This window comes from Bufo gargarizans, chromosome 1 (genome assembly GCF_014858855.1).
Source record: "Bufo gargarizans isolate SCDJY-AF-19 chromosome 1, ASM1485885v1, whole genome shotgun sequence".
Taxonomy (NCBI): Eukaryota; Metazoa; Chordata; class Amphibia; order Anura; family Bufonidae; genus Bufo; species Bufo gargarizans.
Window position 1 is genome coordinate 423,931,080 of NC_058080.1, and position 21,380 is coordinate 423,952,459.

The following is a 21,380-nucleotide window of genomic DNA, read 5'->3' on the forward strand; positions in this document are numbered from 1 at the left end:
CTCTGGAAGGTTTCAGTGATGCCACTTCTGGTCTCACTGCTCGAGAGGGAAACAGAAGATGACAGGGAATCTGTTGCATGTGAAATTACACTCACAGGCCACTGATCTACAGGGATGAGAAGATGCAAGCGCCACTGCTCTTTCTAAGCCCCCAGGACTTTGAGAGAGTAGAAGATGGCCGGGGAAGCCCCATGCTAGTAAGTGCATCAAGGATGTAAGGGCAATACTGCACTGATACATCCACCTGCCACAGCAATTTTTTTCTCAAAAAAGCTGCAAAAAGTTTTTCAAACAAACATGTAGCATGAAATCACCCTAAAAATGGTACACAGATAAAAGTTATTTTGTAATACCATATACTAATATATTGAGATGGCCAAAAAAAAAAAATCACACAGTACCTGTTAAAACAGTAAGTACTAAAAACTGCTACCTTTTGCAGGGCAGGGTGGAAAATACTCCGACCTTCAAGGGATTTTAAGTCTAAAAACACATAAACCTGAATATTCAGGTGTCATGCAGATACGTTTGATAGTGTCCTCACTCACCCTGACTAAAACTGGCAGGTATTTTGCATCCCATTAATGGGAATGATTATTTAGTGGCTTTCTGCCTTTGCTTACATTTTCAGATTTGGAGTGCAGTTAGGCTTTCAGTAGTTCTGCATCTCAGAGTAAATTCTTGATTTTCTCCCTTGGTTTTGCAGGGTTATATCTTATAAATGTGTTGAGCGTTCATGTATAATAGTAACATCAATATTATGCTGCCAGCTGAATTCATAAAGTGGCTTATACCTCAAAGAATTTGAATGTACAATATATTTGAATATTCAGATATTCATCTAACGTTCCATAATTTACTAGTGTGGGATACTGACAGTCCCAGTGACAAATATTACTTAGCTTAGGCAAGTTTCACATTTGCTTGAGATATTTCCAGCAGACATGTTGCGGCAGGGGGCAGCCTGACGGAGATGTCTGCATCCGATACTGCCAGATGCTACCTGACACCCGCCGGCCCTATTCACTATAACGGGGACTAGCGGAGATATGGCCGCAACCTGGCAAACATGGTGAGAATCGGCTGGGTGACAACCGTTGCATGTAGAGGTTTTTGGGTGGGTAATTCTCTTCATATTTGCCGCGTTGCAGCCGGATCTCCTACGGTCCCCGTTATAGTGAATGGGGCCGGGCGGCGATGCGGTAGCAAAGCTGGAATGCAGAGATATCCGGCAGGCTGTTTCCACGTAGAACAGCCTACCGGATCTCAAAGCGCTAGACTTACTGATAGAAAATGTTAGTAGTTATTTTATCCTTACAAAACCTTTCTCAGTATTTGCTTTACTTCTCCATATTGTTGTATACCTGTGAGAGCTTATTGACACGTCTATGTACAGTACATGACAAGACATTCAGTGTTTTGTCTGTGAAAATGTCCCTGAAGGGTCAATGTTTGGTTCATAGATTCATTTTTTGCACTGCTTTGCTGAAAAGGGAATCCACTTTTTGTCCTTGGACCCACAGACTGAGTGTATCTGGTCTGCAATACAGACCAAAGTAGTGTACGTCTCCATTGTTTTTCCACCAATGTGCGAATAAACATATGAAAGTCAATACGGTAAATACATGTACTAACCGTGGAGAAGACAGACAGAAGTCTCACAAGAGAAGAAGACTCATATGTCCGTGAATAAGCCCTTAGCTGGGGGAGTTTTCTAGATATTACTGCATTTTGGTGAATCATTTGACTGAGTACTTTGAAGGTAGACTCAGATTTTTTTTAAATTTGTATCTGTGTATGTAACAGAGTACTTATTTTTGTTGTTCCCCTTAAAGCTGTATGCAGATTTCCATGTCAGAATGGTGGTGTATGTGAAAGGCCAAATGCATGTTCCTGTCCTGAAGGTTGGATGGGAAGGCTTTGTGAAGAACGTAAGTATTACCGGCATATAGATATTATTATTGGCGTGTATACAGATACCTATAAAGTCAAAGCATATCCTACTTTCATTTAACCTTTTGCTGCCCAGTTATGAAAATATAAGTCATGGGTGGCTGTTAGTTGTCTTACCATGACATACCTTTCTGTGTCAATGCTCCCAGAAGATCAGCAGCAAAAGTAGGCATTATATTTGTGTGTGGATGTGTTTAACTTGGATACAATAAGGCTATGTCTACACGACGGCACAACTACACTGCAACATTTGTAGCGCAACATTTTGTTGCACCAATGTCGCGCAACAATTTTTATAATGGCAGTCTATGGTGTTGCACTGCAACATGCAACAAGCTGCGACCGCGACGCAACAGTCGCAGAAAAAACCATCTCGAATGGATTTTCTGCGACTGTCGCTGTCGCAGCATGTTGCATGTTGCAGTGCGACACCATAGACTGCCATTATAAAAATTGTCGCGCGACATTAGTGCAACAAAATGTTGCGCGACAAATGTCGTCGTGTAGACGTAGCCTAAAGCTGATGTCTTCATGAATTTCATTGTAGCTTCTGGACTCTTCCCCTTCCTGACATGGTGATTTTCCGTTTTTTCAATTGTTGTTTTTCACTCCCCTCCTTTTCAACTGACACAGTGGGGGGAGCTTTGCAAAGAAAAACCTCACTTAGTGGCCCATAGCAGACAATCAAATCCCACCTTGTATTTTTCAGAGCTCCTTTAGAAATTGAAAGGATTAATCTGATTGGCTGCTATGGGCAACTAAGCCAGTTTCCCTTTATATCTGTTTTGATATACACTCACCTAAAGAATTATTAGGAACACCTTTTCTATTTCTCATTAATGCGATTATCTAGTCAACCAATCACATGGCAGTTGCTTCAATGCATGTAGGGTTGTGGTCCTGGTCAAGACAATCTCCTGAACTCCAAACTGAATGTCAGAATGGGAAAGAAAGGTGATTTAAGCAATTTTGAGCGTGGCATGGTTGTTGATGCCAGACAGGCCGGTCTGAGTATTTCACAATCTGCCCAGTTACTGGGATTTTCACGCACAACCATTTCTAGGGTTTACAAAGAATGGTGTGAAAAGGGAAAAACATCCAGTATGCGGCAGTCCTGTGGGCAAAAATGCCTTGTTGATGCTAGAGGTCAGAGGAGAATGGGCCGACTGATTCAAGCTGATAGAAGAGCAACGTTGACTGAAATAACCACTCGTTACAACCGAGGTATGCAGCAAAGCATTTGTGAAGCCACAACACGCACAACCTTGAGGCGGATGGGCTACAACAGCAGAAGACCCCACCGGGTACCACTCATCTCCACTACAAATAGGAAAAAGAGGCTACAATTTGCACAAGCTCACCAGAATTGGACTGTTGAAGACTGGAAAAATGTTGCCTGGTCTGGATGAGTCTCGATTTCTGTTGAGACATTCAAATGGTAGAGTCCGAATTTGGCGTAAACAGAATGAGAACATGTATCCATCATGCCTTGTTACCACTGTGCAGGCTGGTGGTGGTGTAATGGTGTGGGGGATGTTTTCTGGGCACACTTTAGGCCCCTTAGTGCCAATTGGCCATCGTTTAAATGCCACGGGCTACCTGAGCATTGTTTCTGACCATGTCCATCCCTTCATGACCACCATGTACCCATCCTCTGATGGCTACTTCCAGCAGGATAATGCACGATGTCACAAAGCTCGAATCATTTCAAATTGGTTTCTTGAACATGACAATGAGTTCACTGTACTAAAATGGCCCCCACAGTCACCAGATCTCAACCCAATAGAGCATCTTTGGGATGTGGTGGAACGGGAGCTTCGTGCCCTGGATGTGCATCCCTCAAATCTCCATCAACTGCAAGATGCTATCCTATCAATATGGGCCAACATTTCTAAAGAATGCTATCAGCACCTTGTTGAATCAATGCCACGTAGAATTAAGGCAGTTCTGAAGGCAAAAGAGGGTCCAACACCGTATTAGTATGGTGTTCCTAATAATTCTTTAGGTGAGTGTATATGTGGACAGAAAGTGAGTTTATGTATTCATTGCCATGACAACCTCATAGAAACTGACTTCCTGCCCACACATAAGACGTTGTGTTAATTGGAGAGTCAGGGCGTCGGTCACATAACACAGCGGAGGACCAGAAGGAAGTAAATAACTCACAAATACAGTCACCTGTAAAAGGTTTGCCCTTACATTAGATCAGTATATTGCCTTCTGTGAAACTTAATGGTGAAGTGTACTGTACTGCCTTAGCTATGATAAGTAACTTTTAGTCATAACTTTTTTTTTTTTTTTCAGTTCACATAGCCATGTAAGCGATTATTTGTAGGACAAGTTGTACTTTCTAATGGCACTATTTAATATTGCATATGATGTAGTGGGAAGCTGGAAGAAAACTTTAAATGCGGTGGAATTGGGAAAAAAAACATCATTTCTGCCACATTTTTATAGATTTTGGAGGTCATTTATAAAACTGATGTAAAGAAGAAATGGCGTACTTGCCCATAGCAACCAATCAGATTAAACTTTTCATTTTTCACAGCTCATTTGGAAAATGAAAGGTGGAATCTGATTGGTTTATATGGGCAACTAAGCCTGTTCTATTTTACACCAGTTTGATAAATCTCCCTATTTGTGTTTAAAACATTCACTATACTAGGCTATAGCTACTAGAGAGGGGCCTGGATGTATTTCTGGAGCGTAATAATATTACAGGCTATAGCTACTAGAGAGGGATCGTTGATCCAGGAAGTTATTCTGATTGCCTGATTGGAGTTCGGAAGGAATTTTTTATTCCCCTAAAGTGAGGAAAATTGGCTTCTACCTCACAGGTTTTTTTTTTGCCTTCCTCTGGATCAACTTGCAGGATAACAGTCCGAACTGGATGGACAGATGTCTTTTTTCAGCCTTATATACTATGTTACTATGTTACTTTACGGTAAAGCTGACCTGTGCCCTTCATTCTCTGGGTCAGTACGATTACAATGGTACAAGATTTATATCGTTTGTCTTAATTACTTAATTTTTTTTTTAAACTTTGGAAAAATTATTTTATTTCTTTTCACTGCCATATTTTGCCCCCCATAACTTTTTTATAGTTACATCGACAGAGCTGTGTGGGGGCTCATTTTTTGTGGGACAATCTTTTGTTTTTAATTGATTGGTACAACTTTTTGATCACCTGTTATTCATTTTTTGGGCAGGTGAAGCAATGAAAAAACGGCAAATCGGCCATTTGGATTTTTTTTCCATTATGCTGTTCGTTGTTTGGGATAAATATTTTTATATTTTAATAGTACAGTCATTTTCGCATGCAGCAGTGCCTATGATATATATTTTATTTCTTTATTTTGGGGAAAGGGGGTGATTTCAGTATAAGGCTCACTAAACAATATAAGATGGTAGACATTCTCTGTAGAAATAAGTCACTGCCTAAGGAAAATGTTAAAATAAAACCAATAACTTTACTCAAATATTAGTTAAAAATGGGGAAGTTGCTTCATTAACTTAGGCAAAACCCCAGTATGTGAGAACCTGCTGACCGGGGATATTTGAATAACCCCCACCGGTCGGTAAACCCACAAATACAGTGGAGTTATCACGAATATCATGCTCAGAATTTGCAAATAAACAGTGGTGAAGCTCAATGGCTGCGGGGGCCAACCACTGCTACAACTGAGCAAATATAGGTGTCAGCTGTGGGTGAGTTATACCAAGACGTACCCCCTACACACAGAACCTATTGATTTCTGGTCCCCGTGTGATATTGGTATAACTCCTGTGGCACAATTAGTTAAATTTGGGAGACCCACAAGTGGCTGAAAAGTGATACCAGATCTGGCGTAACGTTGGCCACCAAATTAGTAGACCCTGGTTCAGGCAACCTGCTCTGAGTAATCAGCCCCCCTGTAGACTCCCCACATGAACCTCAGTTCATATGCTCAATTCCTGTCTAGCGGTATAAGGGTCCATTCACACGTTCGCAATTTTGTTCCGCATTTTGCGGAACAGAATTGCGGACCCTTTCATTTCTATGGGGCAGCACAATGTGCTGCCCGGTTACGGTATTGTGAATCCGCACTTCCGGGTCCGCAATTCAGTTTTCCCGTACGTGGTGTATGCTGTGAATGCACCATATTAGCAATGACCATCACAAAGTGCCAAGGAAAGTGAGCGTAGTGACATCCTAGTTAATAGCTGCAGTGTGCCGTGCAGGTAAATCACCATGTTGTATGTGATTTCAATATAAATATATATATATATATATATATATATACAGACGTGGACAAAATTGTTGGTACCCTTTGGTCAATGAAAGAAAAAGTCACAATGGTCACAGAAATAACTTTAATCTGACAAAAGTAATAATAAATTAAAATTCTATAAATGTTAACCAATGAAAGTCAGACATTGTTTTTCAACCATGCTTCAACAGAATTATGTAAAAAAATAAACTCATGAAACAGGCATGGACAAAAATGATGGTACCCCTAACTTAATATTTTGTTGCGCAACCTTTTGAGGCAATCACTGCAATCAAACGCTTCCTGTAACTGTCAATGAGACATCTGCACCTCTCAGCAGGTATTTTGGCCCACTCCTCATGAGCAAACTGCTCCAGTTGTGTCCGGTTTGAAGGGTGCCTTTTCCAGACTGCATGTTTCAGCTCCTTCCAAAGATGCTCAATAGGATTGAGGTCAGGGCTCATAGAAGGCCACTTTAGAATAGTCCAATTTTTTCCTCTTAGCCATTCTTGGGTGTTTTTAGCGGTGTGTTTTGGGTCATTGTCCTGTTGCAAGACCCATGACCTGCGACTGAGACCAAGCTTTCTGACACTGGCTAGTACATTTCTCTCTAGAATTCCTTGATAGTCTTGAGATTTCATTGTACCCTGCACAGATTCAAGACACCCTGTGCCAGACGCAGCAAAGCAGCCCCAGAACATAACAGAGCCTCCTCCATGTTTCACAGTAGGGACAGTGTTCTTTTCTTGATATGCTTCATTTTTTCGTCTGTGAACATACAGCTGATGTGCCTTGGCAAAAACTTCGATTTTTGTCTCATCTGTCCACAGGACATTCTCCCAGAAGCTTTGTGGCTTGTCAACATGTAGTTTGGCATATTCCAGTCTTGCTTTTTTATGATTCGTTTTCAACAATGGTGTCCTCCTTGGTCGTCTCCCATGTAGTCCACTTTGGCTCAAACAACGACGGATGGTGCGATCTGACACTGATGTTCCTTGAGCATGAAGTTCACCTTGAATCTCTTTAGAAGTCTTTCTAGGCTCTTTTGTTACCATTCGGATTATCCGTCTCTTAGATTTGTCATCAATTTTCCTCCTGCGGCCACGTCCAGGGAGGTTGGCTACAGTCCCATGGATCTTAAACTTATGAATAATATGTGCAACTGTACTCACAGGAACATCTAGTTGCTTGGAGATGGTCTTATAGCCTTTACCTTTAACATGCTTGTCTATAATTTTCTTTCTGATCTCTTGAGACAGCTCTTTCCTTTGCTTCCTCTGGTCCATGTCGAGTGTGGTACACACCATATCACCAAACAACACAGTGATTACCTGGAGCCATATATATAGGCCCAATGGCTGATTACAAGGTTGTAGACACCTGTGATGCTAATTAGTGGACACACCTTGAATTAACATGTCCCTTTGGTCACATTATGTTCTGTGTTTTCTAGGGGTACCATCATTTTTGTCCATGCCTGTTTCATGAGTTTATTTTTTTACATAATTCTGTTGAAGCATGGTTGAAAAACAATGTCTGACTTTCATTGGTTAACATTTATAGAATTTTAATTTATTATTACTTTTGTCAGATTAAAGTTATTTCTGTGACCATTGTGACTTTTTCTTTCATTGACCAAAGGGTACCAACAATTTTGTCCACGTCTGTATATACAGTACAGACCAAAAGTTTGGACACACCTTCTCATTCAAAGAGTTTTCTTTATTTTCATGACTATGAAAATTGTAGATTCACACTGAAGGCATCAAAACTATGAATTAACACATGTGGAATTAGATACATAACAAAAGAGTGTGAAACAACTGAAAATATGTCATATTCTAGGTTCTTCAAAGTGGCCACCTTTTGCTTTGATTACTGCTTTGCACACTCTTGGCATTCTCTTGATGAGCTTCAAGAGGTAGTCACCTGAAATGGTCTTCCAACAGTCTTGAAGGAGTTCCCAGAGATGCTTAGCACTTGTTGGCCCTTTTGCCTTCACTCTGCGGTCCAGCTCACCCCAAACCATCTCGATTGGGTTCAGGTCTGGTGACTGTGGAGGCCAGGTCATCTGGCGCAGCACACCATCACTCTCCTTCATGGTCAAATAGCCCTTACACGGCCTGGAGGTGTGTTTGGGGTCATTGTCCTGTTGAAAAATAAATGATGGTCTAACTAAACGCAAACTGGATGGAATAGCATGCCGCTGCAAGATGCTGTGGTAGCCATGCTGGTTCAGTATGCCTTCAATTTTGAATAAATCCCCAACAGTGTCACCAGCAAAGCACCCCCACACCATCACACCTCCTCCTCCATGCTTCACGGTGGGAACCAGGCATGTAGAGTCCATCCGTTCACCTTTTCTGCGTCGCACAAAGACACGGTGGTTGGAACCAAAGATCTCAGATCTTTGGACTCATCAGACCAAAGCACAGATTTCCACTGGTCTAATGTCCATTCCTTGTGTTCTTTAGCCCAAACAAGTCTCTTCTGCTTGTTGCCTGTCCTTAGCAGTGGTTTCCTAGCAGATATTCTACCATGAAGGCCTGATTCACACAGTCTCCTCTTAACAGTTGTTCTAGAGATGTGTCTGCTCCTAGAACTCTGTGTGGCATTGACCTGGTCTCTAATCTGAGCTGCTGTTAACCTGCGATTTCTGAGGCTGATGACTCGGATAATCTTATCCTCCGCAGCAGAGGTGACTCTTGGTCTTCCTTTCCTGGGGCGGTCTGCATGTGAGCCAGTTTCTTTGTAGCGCATGATGGTTTTTGTGAATGCACTTGGGGACACTTTCAAAGTTTTCCCTATTTTTCAGACTGACTGACCTTCATTTCTTAAAGTAATGATGGCCTCTCGTTTTTCTTTACTTAGCTGCTTTTTTCTTGCCATAATACAAATTCTAACAGTCTATTCAGTAGGACTATCAGCTGTGTATCCACCTGACTTCTCCACAACGCAACTGATGGTCCCAACCCCATTTATAAGGCAAGAAATTCCACTTATTAAACCTGACAGGGCACACCTGTGAAGTGAAAACCATTTCAGGTGACTACCTCTTGAAGCTCATCAAGAGAATGCCAAGAGTGTGCAAAGCAGTAATCAAAGCAAAAGGTGGCTACTTTGAAGAACCTAGAACATGACATATTTTCAGTTGTTTCACACTTTTTTGTTATGTATATAATTCCACATGTGTTAATTCATAGTTTTGATGCCTTCAGTGTGAATCTACAATTGTTATAGTCATGAAAATAAAGAAAACTTTTTGAATGAGGTGTGTCCAAACTTTTGGTCTGTACTGTATATAACTATAAAATTTTTAATTATTGGCCTGCATTAGAATATACCAGTAATACGCCTAGGCTCTACAGGCTCTGGCATATTACTACTACGAAACACAGCCAGGGGAAGGTGTTCCTGCCGGGGAAGAGCTTGCTTCCAGCTTTTTAACCTTTCAGATGCCGTGGTCTCAGTTGACTGCAATCGGTGTTATCGCCCCGTCGTCTTTAACACTGAACATTCACATGATAGTATTTTTGGTCCGCTTCCAATCCGCATTTTTTTAGGTTCCCACGAGAACCCATTAATTTCTATGGGGCTACAAAAAATGAGGATAGCACTAGGATTTCCTCCTTGTGCAGTCTGCATCCATGTGGTCGAGTAATGAATCATAGGACTTTACCTATTTTTGTCTGTTTTATGTACAAGAATAGGCATTTTTTTCAATGGGGCCTGCAAAAAGTACGGGATGCACACAGACCGCATCCATATTTTTGCGGATGCGTAACTGGCAGACCACAAAACGAATATATGTTTCTCAGAATACCCCCATATTTTTCTGAAAGATCAGAAGCATGGAACTGGTGTGGAGAGAAAGATCGGCTGGGACTCAGTCTACCAGTACAGGCCAGATGGGTTCAATTAGGCACTAGGTGTGCAGTCTCTTATAGATGTGGAGCAGCAAGAAGTAGATCTCTAGGTGAGGACGAAGGAAGAAGATCTACTGTATGTGAGAGCTGTATATGAGAGCTGAGTAGAGAAGTCTATGAGAAAGGTTGCCGAAATATGCTCTGAAAAGCAGGCAGACAGAAGCTCTACAGCTGTCAGGCAGGGACGTCTGATGTATAGTAAATGACGGACATATTTTTTGGCTGTTTTGCTTTATTTTGTGTTTTCAACCTTCTCAATAAAACCTGATTATTTGTCACCACTAATAAGTTGCCTTTGGTTTACTTTGTATGGAACAGACATGTGTCCTCTCACAATAGCCACATACACAGACTAGTAATGAGTGAATTTCCTGCAATTTAGAAATTCGATTTGTATTTGGTTCCCTAGAATCAAAAATCCCCTAATTGTCCTGAGGAATTGTGTATGAAATTCATTAGTAATGTCAAACTGATAGTAACACATAGCTATGTGTAAACACATGGCTGCTGGTGGTAACTAGCAAAACAAATTACACTCTCTGATTTCCCATGGGTTTTTTTAATGGTCAAAATGTTCCCTTTTTGGCTGCATGAGATCCTGTTTCATCATCTTTAGGCCTCTTTCAGACGGGCGTTGCGGGAAAATGTGCGGGTGTGTTGCGGGAACCCACGCAATTTTTCTGCGCGAGTGCAAAACATTGTAATGCGTTTTGCACTCGCGTGAGAAAAATCGCGCTTGTTTGGTACCCAAACCCGAACTTCTTCACAGAAGTTCAGGCTTGGGATCGGTGTTCTGTAGATTGTATTATTTTCCCTTATAACATGGTTATAAGGGAAAATAATAGCATTCTGAATACAGAATGCATAGTAAAATAGCGCTGGAGGGGTTAAAAAAAATTACAAATAATTTTACTCACCTTAGTCCACTTGCTCGCGTAGCCGGCATCTCCTTCTGTCTTCATCTTAGCTGTGTGGAGGAACAGGACCTGTGGTCAGGTCACTCCGGTCATCACATGATCCATCACCATGGTAAAAGATCATGATGGATCATGTGATGACTGACGTCACCAAAGGTCCTTGTTGCTACACAGAGCTAAGATGAAGACAGAAGGAGATGCCGGCTATGCGAGCAAGTGGACTAAGGTGAGTTAAATTACTTTTTATTTATTTTTAACCCCTCCAGCACTATTTTACTATGCATTCTGTATTCAGAATGCTATTATTTTCCCCTATAACCATGTTATAAGGGAGAATAATAATGATCGGGTGTCCATCCCGATCGTCTCCTAGCAACCGTGCGTGAAAATCGCACCGCATCCGCACTTGCTTGCGGATGCTTGCGATTTTCTCGCAACCCCATTCATTTCTATGGGGGCCTGCGTTACGTGAAAAATGCAGAATATAGAGCATGCTGTGATTTTCACGCAACGCACAAGTGATGCGTGAAAATCACCGCTCATGTGAACAGCCCCATAGAAATGAATGGGTCGGAATTCATTGCAGGTGCAATGCGTTCAACTCACGCATCGCATCCGTGCGGAATACTCGCCCGTGTGAAAGGGGCCTTAATGTTTTCTGATCTGAAAAATGACTAGCACCTTTGTGAGAAACTTGTCTTAATCGATTTGCTCACATCTAACACAGACAGATGCACATGTAGACGATATGACACAAACACATAAACTCGTCAGTTAGTGCCCTTGTACTAATGACAGCAATGATGTCCCTATATGAGTGCATTTCACACTATTTCTAAAGGGGCTACTAACCAATGCACAGAAAGTGACTGAATCTTCCCACATAGAACCTAATTTTTCACATTTGGCACATCTTGTCCATGCAGTGCCATGCTGTGCCCACATTGAACTAACTGGTGCTCCCATAGTGCATTACTTTGCCCAGAAAAAGTACTATATAGATGCATAAAAGTTAATGCCCATGTTGTGCCTCCTGTGCCCCTCAGACCTACCATCGTACAGCTCTACTGAACAAGAACAATGCTTCCATCTTCGGAATTATTTGCCAGTATATTAAAATCTTGAAACAACAATTAAACTGTTAAAATTGTTCAGCATTATTCTAGGTACAAAATATGGGACTAAACAGTGCAACAGTTCTATCTAACTCCAGGCATCAATACAAGCACAATTCCAGGCCAAACAAACAAATAGTCTCAAATACCAAGCTGGAAGAAAAAATATTCTATTGGGAAGATTGACCGCACACATTCAAAACTATGAAACGTAATCAACCCCTTAACATGACCATTTAAAGTTAATGCAGAATAAGTCAATACAACATACATACTATTAAACTACAATCTGGGTAGACATACTTCACATTTAACAATCCCAATCACAGTAGCAAATGTCTCTGCTTTATGGCAGGATGCTGAAGGACAGAGAGGCGATGTAATTTAGGGCTATGAACTGCTCAGTTGCATCATTTCTTAGCAATGATTTAAGCATGAAGTGACAGTTTGCAAAGGCTGCAGCAAACTATTTTAGAAGCAATTCTTCATCAGACGAGAGCTACAAACTATTTGGCAACAGGCAAATCAATGACTTCAGTACAAATTCTAGATTTATTGCAAGTAAAGGCTTGTAAGTCGATAAAACACTTCCTGGTGGCCAGAACAGAGACTAGAAAAGGTGAAATTTACTTTTTTTTTATTTCAAGTTGGATGTTTATATGATTTAAATAATAATGATAATAATATACATATGACGCATTCTTCTAAAAGATGATAACACCTATAGCTACGCCCCTGCTGCTCCCTCATTCCACTATGTCCTTGTGCCAAATGGCACAAAAATATGCTGTGCTGTATTGTTGTATTGGTTCTGGATGAGGTTCACCTGATGATCTGGTCCTCCTGTCCTACCTCTGGCGCCCCACTCCATCTCACCCTACCCTATAATATTTTTTTCCTTCTTGCCTTAATTTTTTTGCTAGCTGTAACCTAAAAATTCCCCCTGCCCTGTTTAATGTTGAAGTGGTATTATTCTTAATACTGAGTCCAAGTTTAGGCTGTGCTTGGATCTGTTGTGACATACAGTACGTCTACTAAAATACATACTCTCAAATCATCAAGAAATCCTCTCCCCATACCTCATGTGGGTATGGACTTTAGGAAGATATACTTTTGGATCCCAATACTACTAAGACAGATATAGGTGATTTCAAGCAGCATTCCCAACATAGATTGAGGAAATGGTCAAGGTGAAATCCTAAATAACAAACACCTTTATGGTAAAAAATGAAAAAAAGGAACCTTGTTGCGGCAGCTCTGAGAGGCGATCATCCACAGTACGAGCACTGACAGCTGAACTAGTCTATCCCCTTTAGGGCCGTTGCACACGACCGTATGCCCTCTGAGACATACGGCCCATGAGCGGGCCATATGTCCCAGAGCGGCATAGATCGTGTGGGACATATGATCTTATGAGTGCGGGACAATAGCCCCGCGGGCGGCCTGATGTCCACAGCATCATTGTAATTTATAATGCTGTGTACTCCCCTGCGCATGATCAATGCGACTACGGGACATATGGCCTTCTCACGGACCGTATGTCTCAGAGGGCATACGGTCGTATGCAAGAGCCTTATGCCACTGTGTAGAAACTGGAAGTGATAGTTGTGATTGATATAAGGAGAGGTATGCACAGCATCTGGCATCCTGTTATAATAGCAGAGCAGAAGAGGGTTGAAAGATGTTCAACTAGGACTCTCCTACGACAAAAGACAAAAGAATAAAAAACTGATATAGGAAGGGTTTTTTTTTATAGTAGGAATTATTATAACCAATTTTTTTGGTTTAGCCCTCTTAATATTATTGTCCAGCCTTTATGACAAGGGCAGCATGGTGACTCAAAGATCAAGGCCTCATGCACACGAATGTATTTTCTTGCTGTGTCCGTTCTATTTTTTTTTGCAGACTGTATGCGGAACCATTCATTTCAATGGGTCTGCAAAAAAGTTACTCCATGTGCATTCCGTTTCTGTATGTCCATTCCGCAAAGAAATAGAACATGTCCTATTATTGTCCACATTATGGACAAGGATACAAATGTTCTATTAGGGGCAAGCTGTTCTGTTCCGCAAAATACGGAATGCAAACGGACGTCATCCGTATTTTTTGCGGATCCATTTTTGCGGACTGCAAAATACAAACTGTTGTGTGCATGAGCCCTAAAACTGTTGCCTTTCAGTATTGGGGCCTTGGGTAGGAATTCAAGCAAGGACAAAGTGCATGGAGATTTTATGTTTCTCTTATGTGTATGTGTGGCTTTCGTTCCAAACTCCAAAAACGTACCAATGTGTAACTTACATGGATGTATCCGAGATAGGGAAATCAGGCTGGGTGTCCCATTGTGGACAGGGACATGGCAGCGATGGCAATCCCTGTGCATTATGAAATATGCTGGAGCTACCTAAACAACAGGAATATAAACACAGGAAAGCATAGTTATTGGACATTACAATTAAGCTTGGGTGAATCAAGCTTCGGATCATAGACCCGAAGTTGATTTGTTCAAACAATTCATTTTAATGCTGTATTGAGACCTGTCTCTGTACAGGATTAAAATGTATTGCCTCCGCGGAGGCAAAATTTGCTTCAGCTGAAGTCGCGCAATCCTACGGTGAATTCATTCGGTATTCATTTCTGCATCTTTAAAAACATTTGAAATTTGGAATCCAAAGTCCGGTTTTGTTACCAGCTGGCACCTCAGTACCAAACCTGATTTTGGATAGATATTTTAAAATGTTTTTAAAGACACACACGTGATTACCAAATTCATCCTCCAAAGTCTTGTGCAACTTCGGCCAAAACAAATTTTGCCTCTACGGAGGAAATACACTTAATGCTATACAGAGACAGGTCTCCATACAGCTTTAGGCCCCTTTCACACATGCGAGAATTCAACGCGGGTGCAATGCGTGAGGTGAAAGCATTGCACTAGCACTAAATCCGGACCCATTCACTTCAATGGAGCTGTTCAGATGAGTTTCACGCATCACTTGTGCGTTGCGTGAAAATTGCAGCAAGTTCTATATTCTGCGTTTTTCACGCAACGCAGGCCCCATAGAAATGAATGAGTCTGCGTGAAAATCGCAAGCATCTGCAAGCAAGTGTGTTTGCGGTTTGGTTTTCATGCATGGTTGCTAGGAGATGAGAGGGATGAACAACCCCATTAAAGTCTAATCACTGTATTATTTTCCCTTATAACATGGTTATAAGGGAAAATAATAGCATTCTTTATACAAAATGCTTAGTAAAATGTCGATTAAGGGGTTAATAAATGAAAAAAACATAACTCACCTCATCCTCTTGTTCGCGCAATCGGCATCGTCTTCTTTCTTCTTCTTTCAGGACCCGCAAAAGGACATTTGATGACGCAATCACACTCACCACGTGGTGAGCATGGTGACGTCAGCGCAGGTCCTGCTGAATGAAGATAGTATGCACGTGGTGACCGTGATTACATCATCAATCTTCATTCAGCAGGACATGCGCTGATGTCACCATGCTCACCACGTGGTGAGCGTGATTACATCATCAAAGGTCCTTTTGCAGGTCCTGATAGAAGACGATGCCGACTGCACGAACAAGAGGATGAGGTGAGTTCTTTTTTTTACTTTTTTTAAACCCTCAAGCCACATTTTAGTAAGCATTCTGTATTAGGAATGCTATTATTTTCCTTTATAACCATGTTATAAGGTAAAATAATAAAATGAACACCTAAACCTGAACTTCAGTGAAGAAGTCCGGGTTCGGGTCTGGGTACCACATTCAGTTTTTTCTCGCGCGTGGTAAAAACTGAACATCGAAACACAATCACAGTCAAAACTGACTGCAAATGCGTGCCTACTCACGCGGGTTTCCCTCAATGCACACGCGCATCCATAGCAAATCCGGGACGCCCGTGTGAAAGAGGCCTTAAAATGAATTGTTCTTGATCCAAAGCTTGATTTGCTAATTACTAATTATAAGCAGTGGAAGAATCCTATCAGACATTCCTAAAAGGTTACAACTTGAAAGATGCCCGGTATCGGTCAAGGGTATGCAAAAATATCAAATTTAACCCTTTTAAGACTGAGTGATTTTTCTGTGTTTTCATTTTTTACACCCAGCCCTCCCAAAGCCATAACTGTTTATTTTTTTTATTCACATAGCCATATGAGGGCTTGTTTTTTAAGGGACAAGATGCACTTTCTAATGACACAATTTACAGTTGCATACAATGTGGTGGGATGCAGGAAAAAAATTCCAAATGGGGTGGAATTATAAAAAAAAACATTCCGCAACACTTTTATGGCCTTTTTTTATACAATTTTTTATGCAGTAAAACGGACCTGATACTTTTATTCTCTAAGTCCGTACAATAATACCACATATGTATAGTTTTTCATGCATTTTAATACTAAATAAAAATTAAAAACTTTGGAAAAAATGTTTTCTTTGCATTGCCATATTCTGACCTCCATAACTTTTTTTTATTTTAATGTGTATAGAGCTGTGTGAGAGTTCATGTTTTGCAGGGCAATCTGCATTTTTCATTGATACCATTGGGGTATTGAAGTGTATATAACTTTTTGATCACTTTTTATTCATTTTTTAAAACAGCCATTTTGACTCTTTTTTTCCCATTTCGCCACTAGCTGTTTATATTTTAATAGTACAGGTGTTTTAGCATTCAGCGATGCCCATTATTTTAATCTTTTAAATTATTTATATTTATTTAAATTTTGGGAAAAGGGGGATGATTAGATTTTTTATATATTTTTTTAAATATTTGTAAAAACTTTTTTCCCTAGGTAACTATAACAAGCAATCATTAGATTTATGGGTGAGTGAATTGCGCTTCAGATCCAAGATCCAAAGTTAATTTATTCCCCAAGTTAGTTTTAATGCTGTACGGAGACCTGGAGGCAAAATTTGTTAAGTCCGAGGTACCAGTCGACTGCCGACTTCGGTTTGCTGTTTTTAAATGTTTTTAAAGTTGTAGAATCCAAGGTTAACAAATTTTGTCTCCGCGCAGCGTATATATTTTAATGTTGTACGGAGACATTCTGAAGCGCGATTCGCTTACCCCTAATTAGATTACTTTTCTGACAGACTCCAATTTATTAGAATTGGAGTTTATGAGAATTACGCTGTGTTTTTATGGAGCCTTGCCGTAGGCAGGGGCTCCATAGGAACTAACATACGGCAGCCCTGTAGTACAGAGGCTGACACGCACTACATCCGGCCCCCAAGATCCTCGCCGGGGGAGCTGCTACACAGACAGAAATGCACAATCCCAGTCTTTAAAATGGTTGTCTCACTTCTGTAGGTGGTATTTATCATGTAGAGAATGTTAATGCAAGCCACTTACTAATATACTGTTATTATCCATATTGCTTCCTTTGCTGTCTGGATTCATTTTTCCATCACATTATACACTGCTTGTTTCCATGGTTACAGACCACCCTGCAATCCATCAGTGGTGGCCGTGCTTGCACAATATAGGAAAAAGCACTAGCCTATGTGCGCTCCCGTGGTCCCACCCAGCTGACGCATTTTACAATAGTGTGCAAGCACGACCACCACTGATGGATTGCAGGGTGGTCTGTAACCATGGAAACGAGCAGTGTATAATGTGATGAAAAAATGAATCCAGACAGCAAAGGAAGCAATATGGATAATAACAATATATTACTAAGTGGCTTGCATTAACATTCTCTACATGATAAATGCCATTTGCTGAAGTGAGACACATTTGACCACAACATCTGAGGGGATAAATGTATGGGATCAACGTTATCGCAGCTTCACTCGCAAAAAGGTGCCATTTTTAAATGCCCGACTGCTGACGTAAATTTACGAGGGGCAGTTGGGAAGGGGTTAATAACAAAAAATACAGTTATTTCTAATATGTCCTTCTTGGATCTATGGACCACAACTTAAATAGAACAATTCAGCTATACGACTCAATAAGACCATTTCAGAATTAATCAGCAATATTATGTATCGCATATTTCTAGCATCCTTTGAAACTCTAAAATATTAGCCTACTTGGAAATGTTGCATGAATATTCTGCCTTTGTCATTGTCTGCATAGTACAAGTACAGGTCCACTATGTCATTGTGCCATATATACAATCTGTTTTCTCTTTCAGCAATTTGCATCCTACCGTGTCTAAATGGAGGTCGTTGTACAGCTCCATACAAATGTGATTGCCTAAATGGGTGGACTGGATCTCGCTGTCATCTTGGTAAGTAATGTAGATGTTTCTTGACTAGACATATAGGAGGTCATTTATTAAGATCATCATTTTAATAACCCTGTGCGCTGGCAGTGGATGCGCTGAAGTTATGTAGAGGCGCTGGCCTCTAAATAACTTAAGCTCATCCACCGCATGTCTAAAGCTACACCAGCTTCTTTACTGGCGTAGATTTAGAACACTTTCTACGCCTAAAACCTGCTGGTCTGCACCCTTCCCGTCCACACCACGCCCCATTTTTTTAGAACAGGTGTGAGCAGGGAAAAATCGCAGATCACAGCGCAAATAACCGGCCTATATCTATAAAAATAACAGGCCTATATCTGATAGTAAATGCCCCCCCCCCCCCAGTGATTTTCTTAAACCCTTACATTGGATAAAACTAGAAAATATGTTCTTTCTTCTAATAGCGGTTTGCCAGTCGCCTTGCTTAAATGGAGGTAGATGTATACGACCAAACAGATGTAATTGCCCACCAAGCTGGACAGGGCCTGACTGTTCTAGGTAAGTACTGTTTATATGGCAAACCGTTCAGTGCAGGGTAGTAATACTCGAAGCTTGATCTGTGTTGTGTTTACAGAGTCAACTGTAAATTGTAAAGAAAGCCTTGAAATGTTACGGAAAATGTGGTAAATGCTCTGAAACTGACCTTAATCCCGGGAATTAATGGGCTGTGATTACGCCAGCCACTCACAACCAGTTACTTTTTAGTGGACTGGAATGAAACTCCCTTCAGGTGAACTTTAGTGCAGTATCTGCTCAATGACAGATCACAAAATATTTGAAAGTGCCATTTCTTTTACTAATCATGCGGCCCCTTAGTGCTAGTGCTGGTGGTATTCCCACAAAATAAATCCCACGATCAGTAAGCAATAGTATATACTAGACATTCTGTAGACATTCAGGATAAGACCATAAGACTTGCTAAATTGCCACCAATTCCGCTTTATTATAAGTCAATGGTCACAGGATGCATCCCTCCTGACCCTTGTCAATGTATACAAGATGGATGTATATATTGACAAGGGTCATTGGGAAGGTCAGTTTGTAGTATAAATGCGGAGGGTGCCCAATACTTGTGCCGTTCATTGGATTTGATGCCTGCAACTTTCATTGGCTATGGACAGCTGATGAAAGGTACAGTTCTCAGCGCTGACAGAAGAAAAAAGTGAAGCTCATTGAGGAGAGAGGATCAACTACACTGTAGAGTTTTGTCAGGAGAGGAGGTCCTTTTTGAGGCAGCTAGGTAGGAGGATGGAACACCAACTTGACTGAAATTGTGGATAATCTCTGCAAGTTGCAATCACATGATATGTATTCCAGCTAGGGGGCATTGTTACAAACATTATTCAATTAAAATGCCCTGAGGGGAAGGCCCGAAAAGGGGAGGGTTATAAACTGCCAAACCCTTTTGGTAACCTGATTAGATGATGTCTTGACATAGAGGAGAGAGTAAGCTGTTTCTGATGTGCCGAACAGAATAGAAGTCTTGGGGTCAGGGTACTAGAAGACAGGGCCAGCTTTGAAAATTTAATTCAAGGTACGGTATAGGAATCAAATGCATATCTGGGAGAGGGCTTCAAATGGAACACCCTTTTTTTTTAACCTATTTAAGGCTACTTTGTATATAAGCATTATGTCACAAACTCCATTGACAGTAATTGTAGCACATCATTCCAACCTAAAATTGATATATATCTATGGTGGTATCAAGCTGTGAGGTACAGAAAGTCAAATTAGCCATTATATTGACTTATGCAAATCTTGTAGGCAGTGTGATATACATTTTGTATGGTTTTGTCATTTCCAATTTTTATTCACAAAGTCCCTTAGAAACAGAAGCAGAGAGACACATTCAAGATGAGCTATTCTTCCTCAGTGCTTTAATTCCTTTTAGGATGTGATCCATGTTTCCTTTTGATGTGCCACATCTGCAGTTTTAATCACGTCCTGTTTTCCTTTTTTTGTTTCTTTCAGAAAAAGAAAGAATGGGTTTTCTCCTTTTTAGTGGTAAATTGGATTTGCTGCACAGAAAAGAATCCATTTCATGCAGGATCTAAAATGGAGTGCATTTTAATTCAAATTTGAATGCCATAATGTGATATATTTTCTTAAGCTTGTGGATGTTTTTTTTTAAGTTCTTCTGTATTTTCATATGCAAATGTATATTAATAATATGCTGCTGAAGGTTGAATGTTAATTGAATGGGAATATTGTATATACTTTCTCAAGGTTCACTTAAATACTGCATCTAAATGGGTTTAACTTCCCAGGTAATTGTAGGGGATATGCCTGTGATGGCAGATAATGAGCAGAAAAACTGAAAAGATCAGAATTCAATGTTTATATATCTTTTGCTGTCATACTGTTTATTTTGCTTATTGTGACTATGTTGTTGATGTGAATTACTCATAAAAGGAAAGGCTTACAATCCATTTTATAATAAAAAGAAAGAACTCATATTTGTCCCTGTATTTTATTTTAACATACTGTATATATTTCATAATGTGTGGATATTGTCCTTACACCACCCAATGTGAACCACTCTGTGATTATACCATATACAGGTATTACTCCATATTTCAACCTATAGCAGCAACTGTAGTGTGAAATATTGTATCAATTACACATAGTGGAAAATCTAGGATTGTGGGGGAAGGAGAGTCAAGTGTTAGGAGAAATAGGTAGAGATAGAACGTTGGGAAATAAATGTGATGACTGGTCATCACAGCAATCACATGATCCGAAGCCAACTGCATTGGTTTCCAATTGGTGCTCTGACTGGTGCCCAAGGCTATTAGTAACTGCCAAGACATTGAGTGGCCCAAACACAGCGCAGTAGTTCCGTGTACTGACTACTGCCTGAGTTCTGGAATTAACGCTTCGCTGCCTGATCTAACACTTTTCTGATCTCCATTCTGTCCCTGAGCTGCCTCCCTTCCCTGATCTCGGACTGTTTATAATATTGCTCATACCCTGCCTG

General features: G+C 40.6%; 1 protein-coding gene across 1 annotated transcript in view; it reads left to right on the forward strand.

The window, feature by feature from the left end:
* The window catches only part of SVEP1 (sushi, von Willebrand factor type A, EGF and pentraxin domain containing 1), a 250,409-nt gene extending 229,552 nt beyond the window's left edge, over positions 1-20,857 (forward strand). Inside the window, exons 30-32 of the mRNA XM_044271731.1 lie at positions 18,293-18,388; positions 18,808-18,901; positions 20,375-20,857. Of these exons, the coding sequence (XP_044127666.1) occupies positions 18,293-18,388; positions 18,808-18,901; positions 20,375-20,405 (221 nt within the window). The 3' untranslated portion in view covers positions 20,406-20,857. The remainder of the gene's footprint in view (positions 1-18,292; positions 18,389-18,807; positions 18,902-20,374) is intronic.
* The last annotated feature ends 523 nt before the right edge of the window (positions 20,858-21,380 follow it).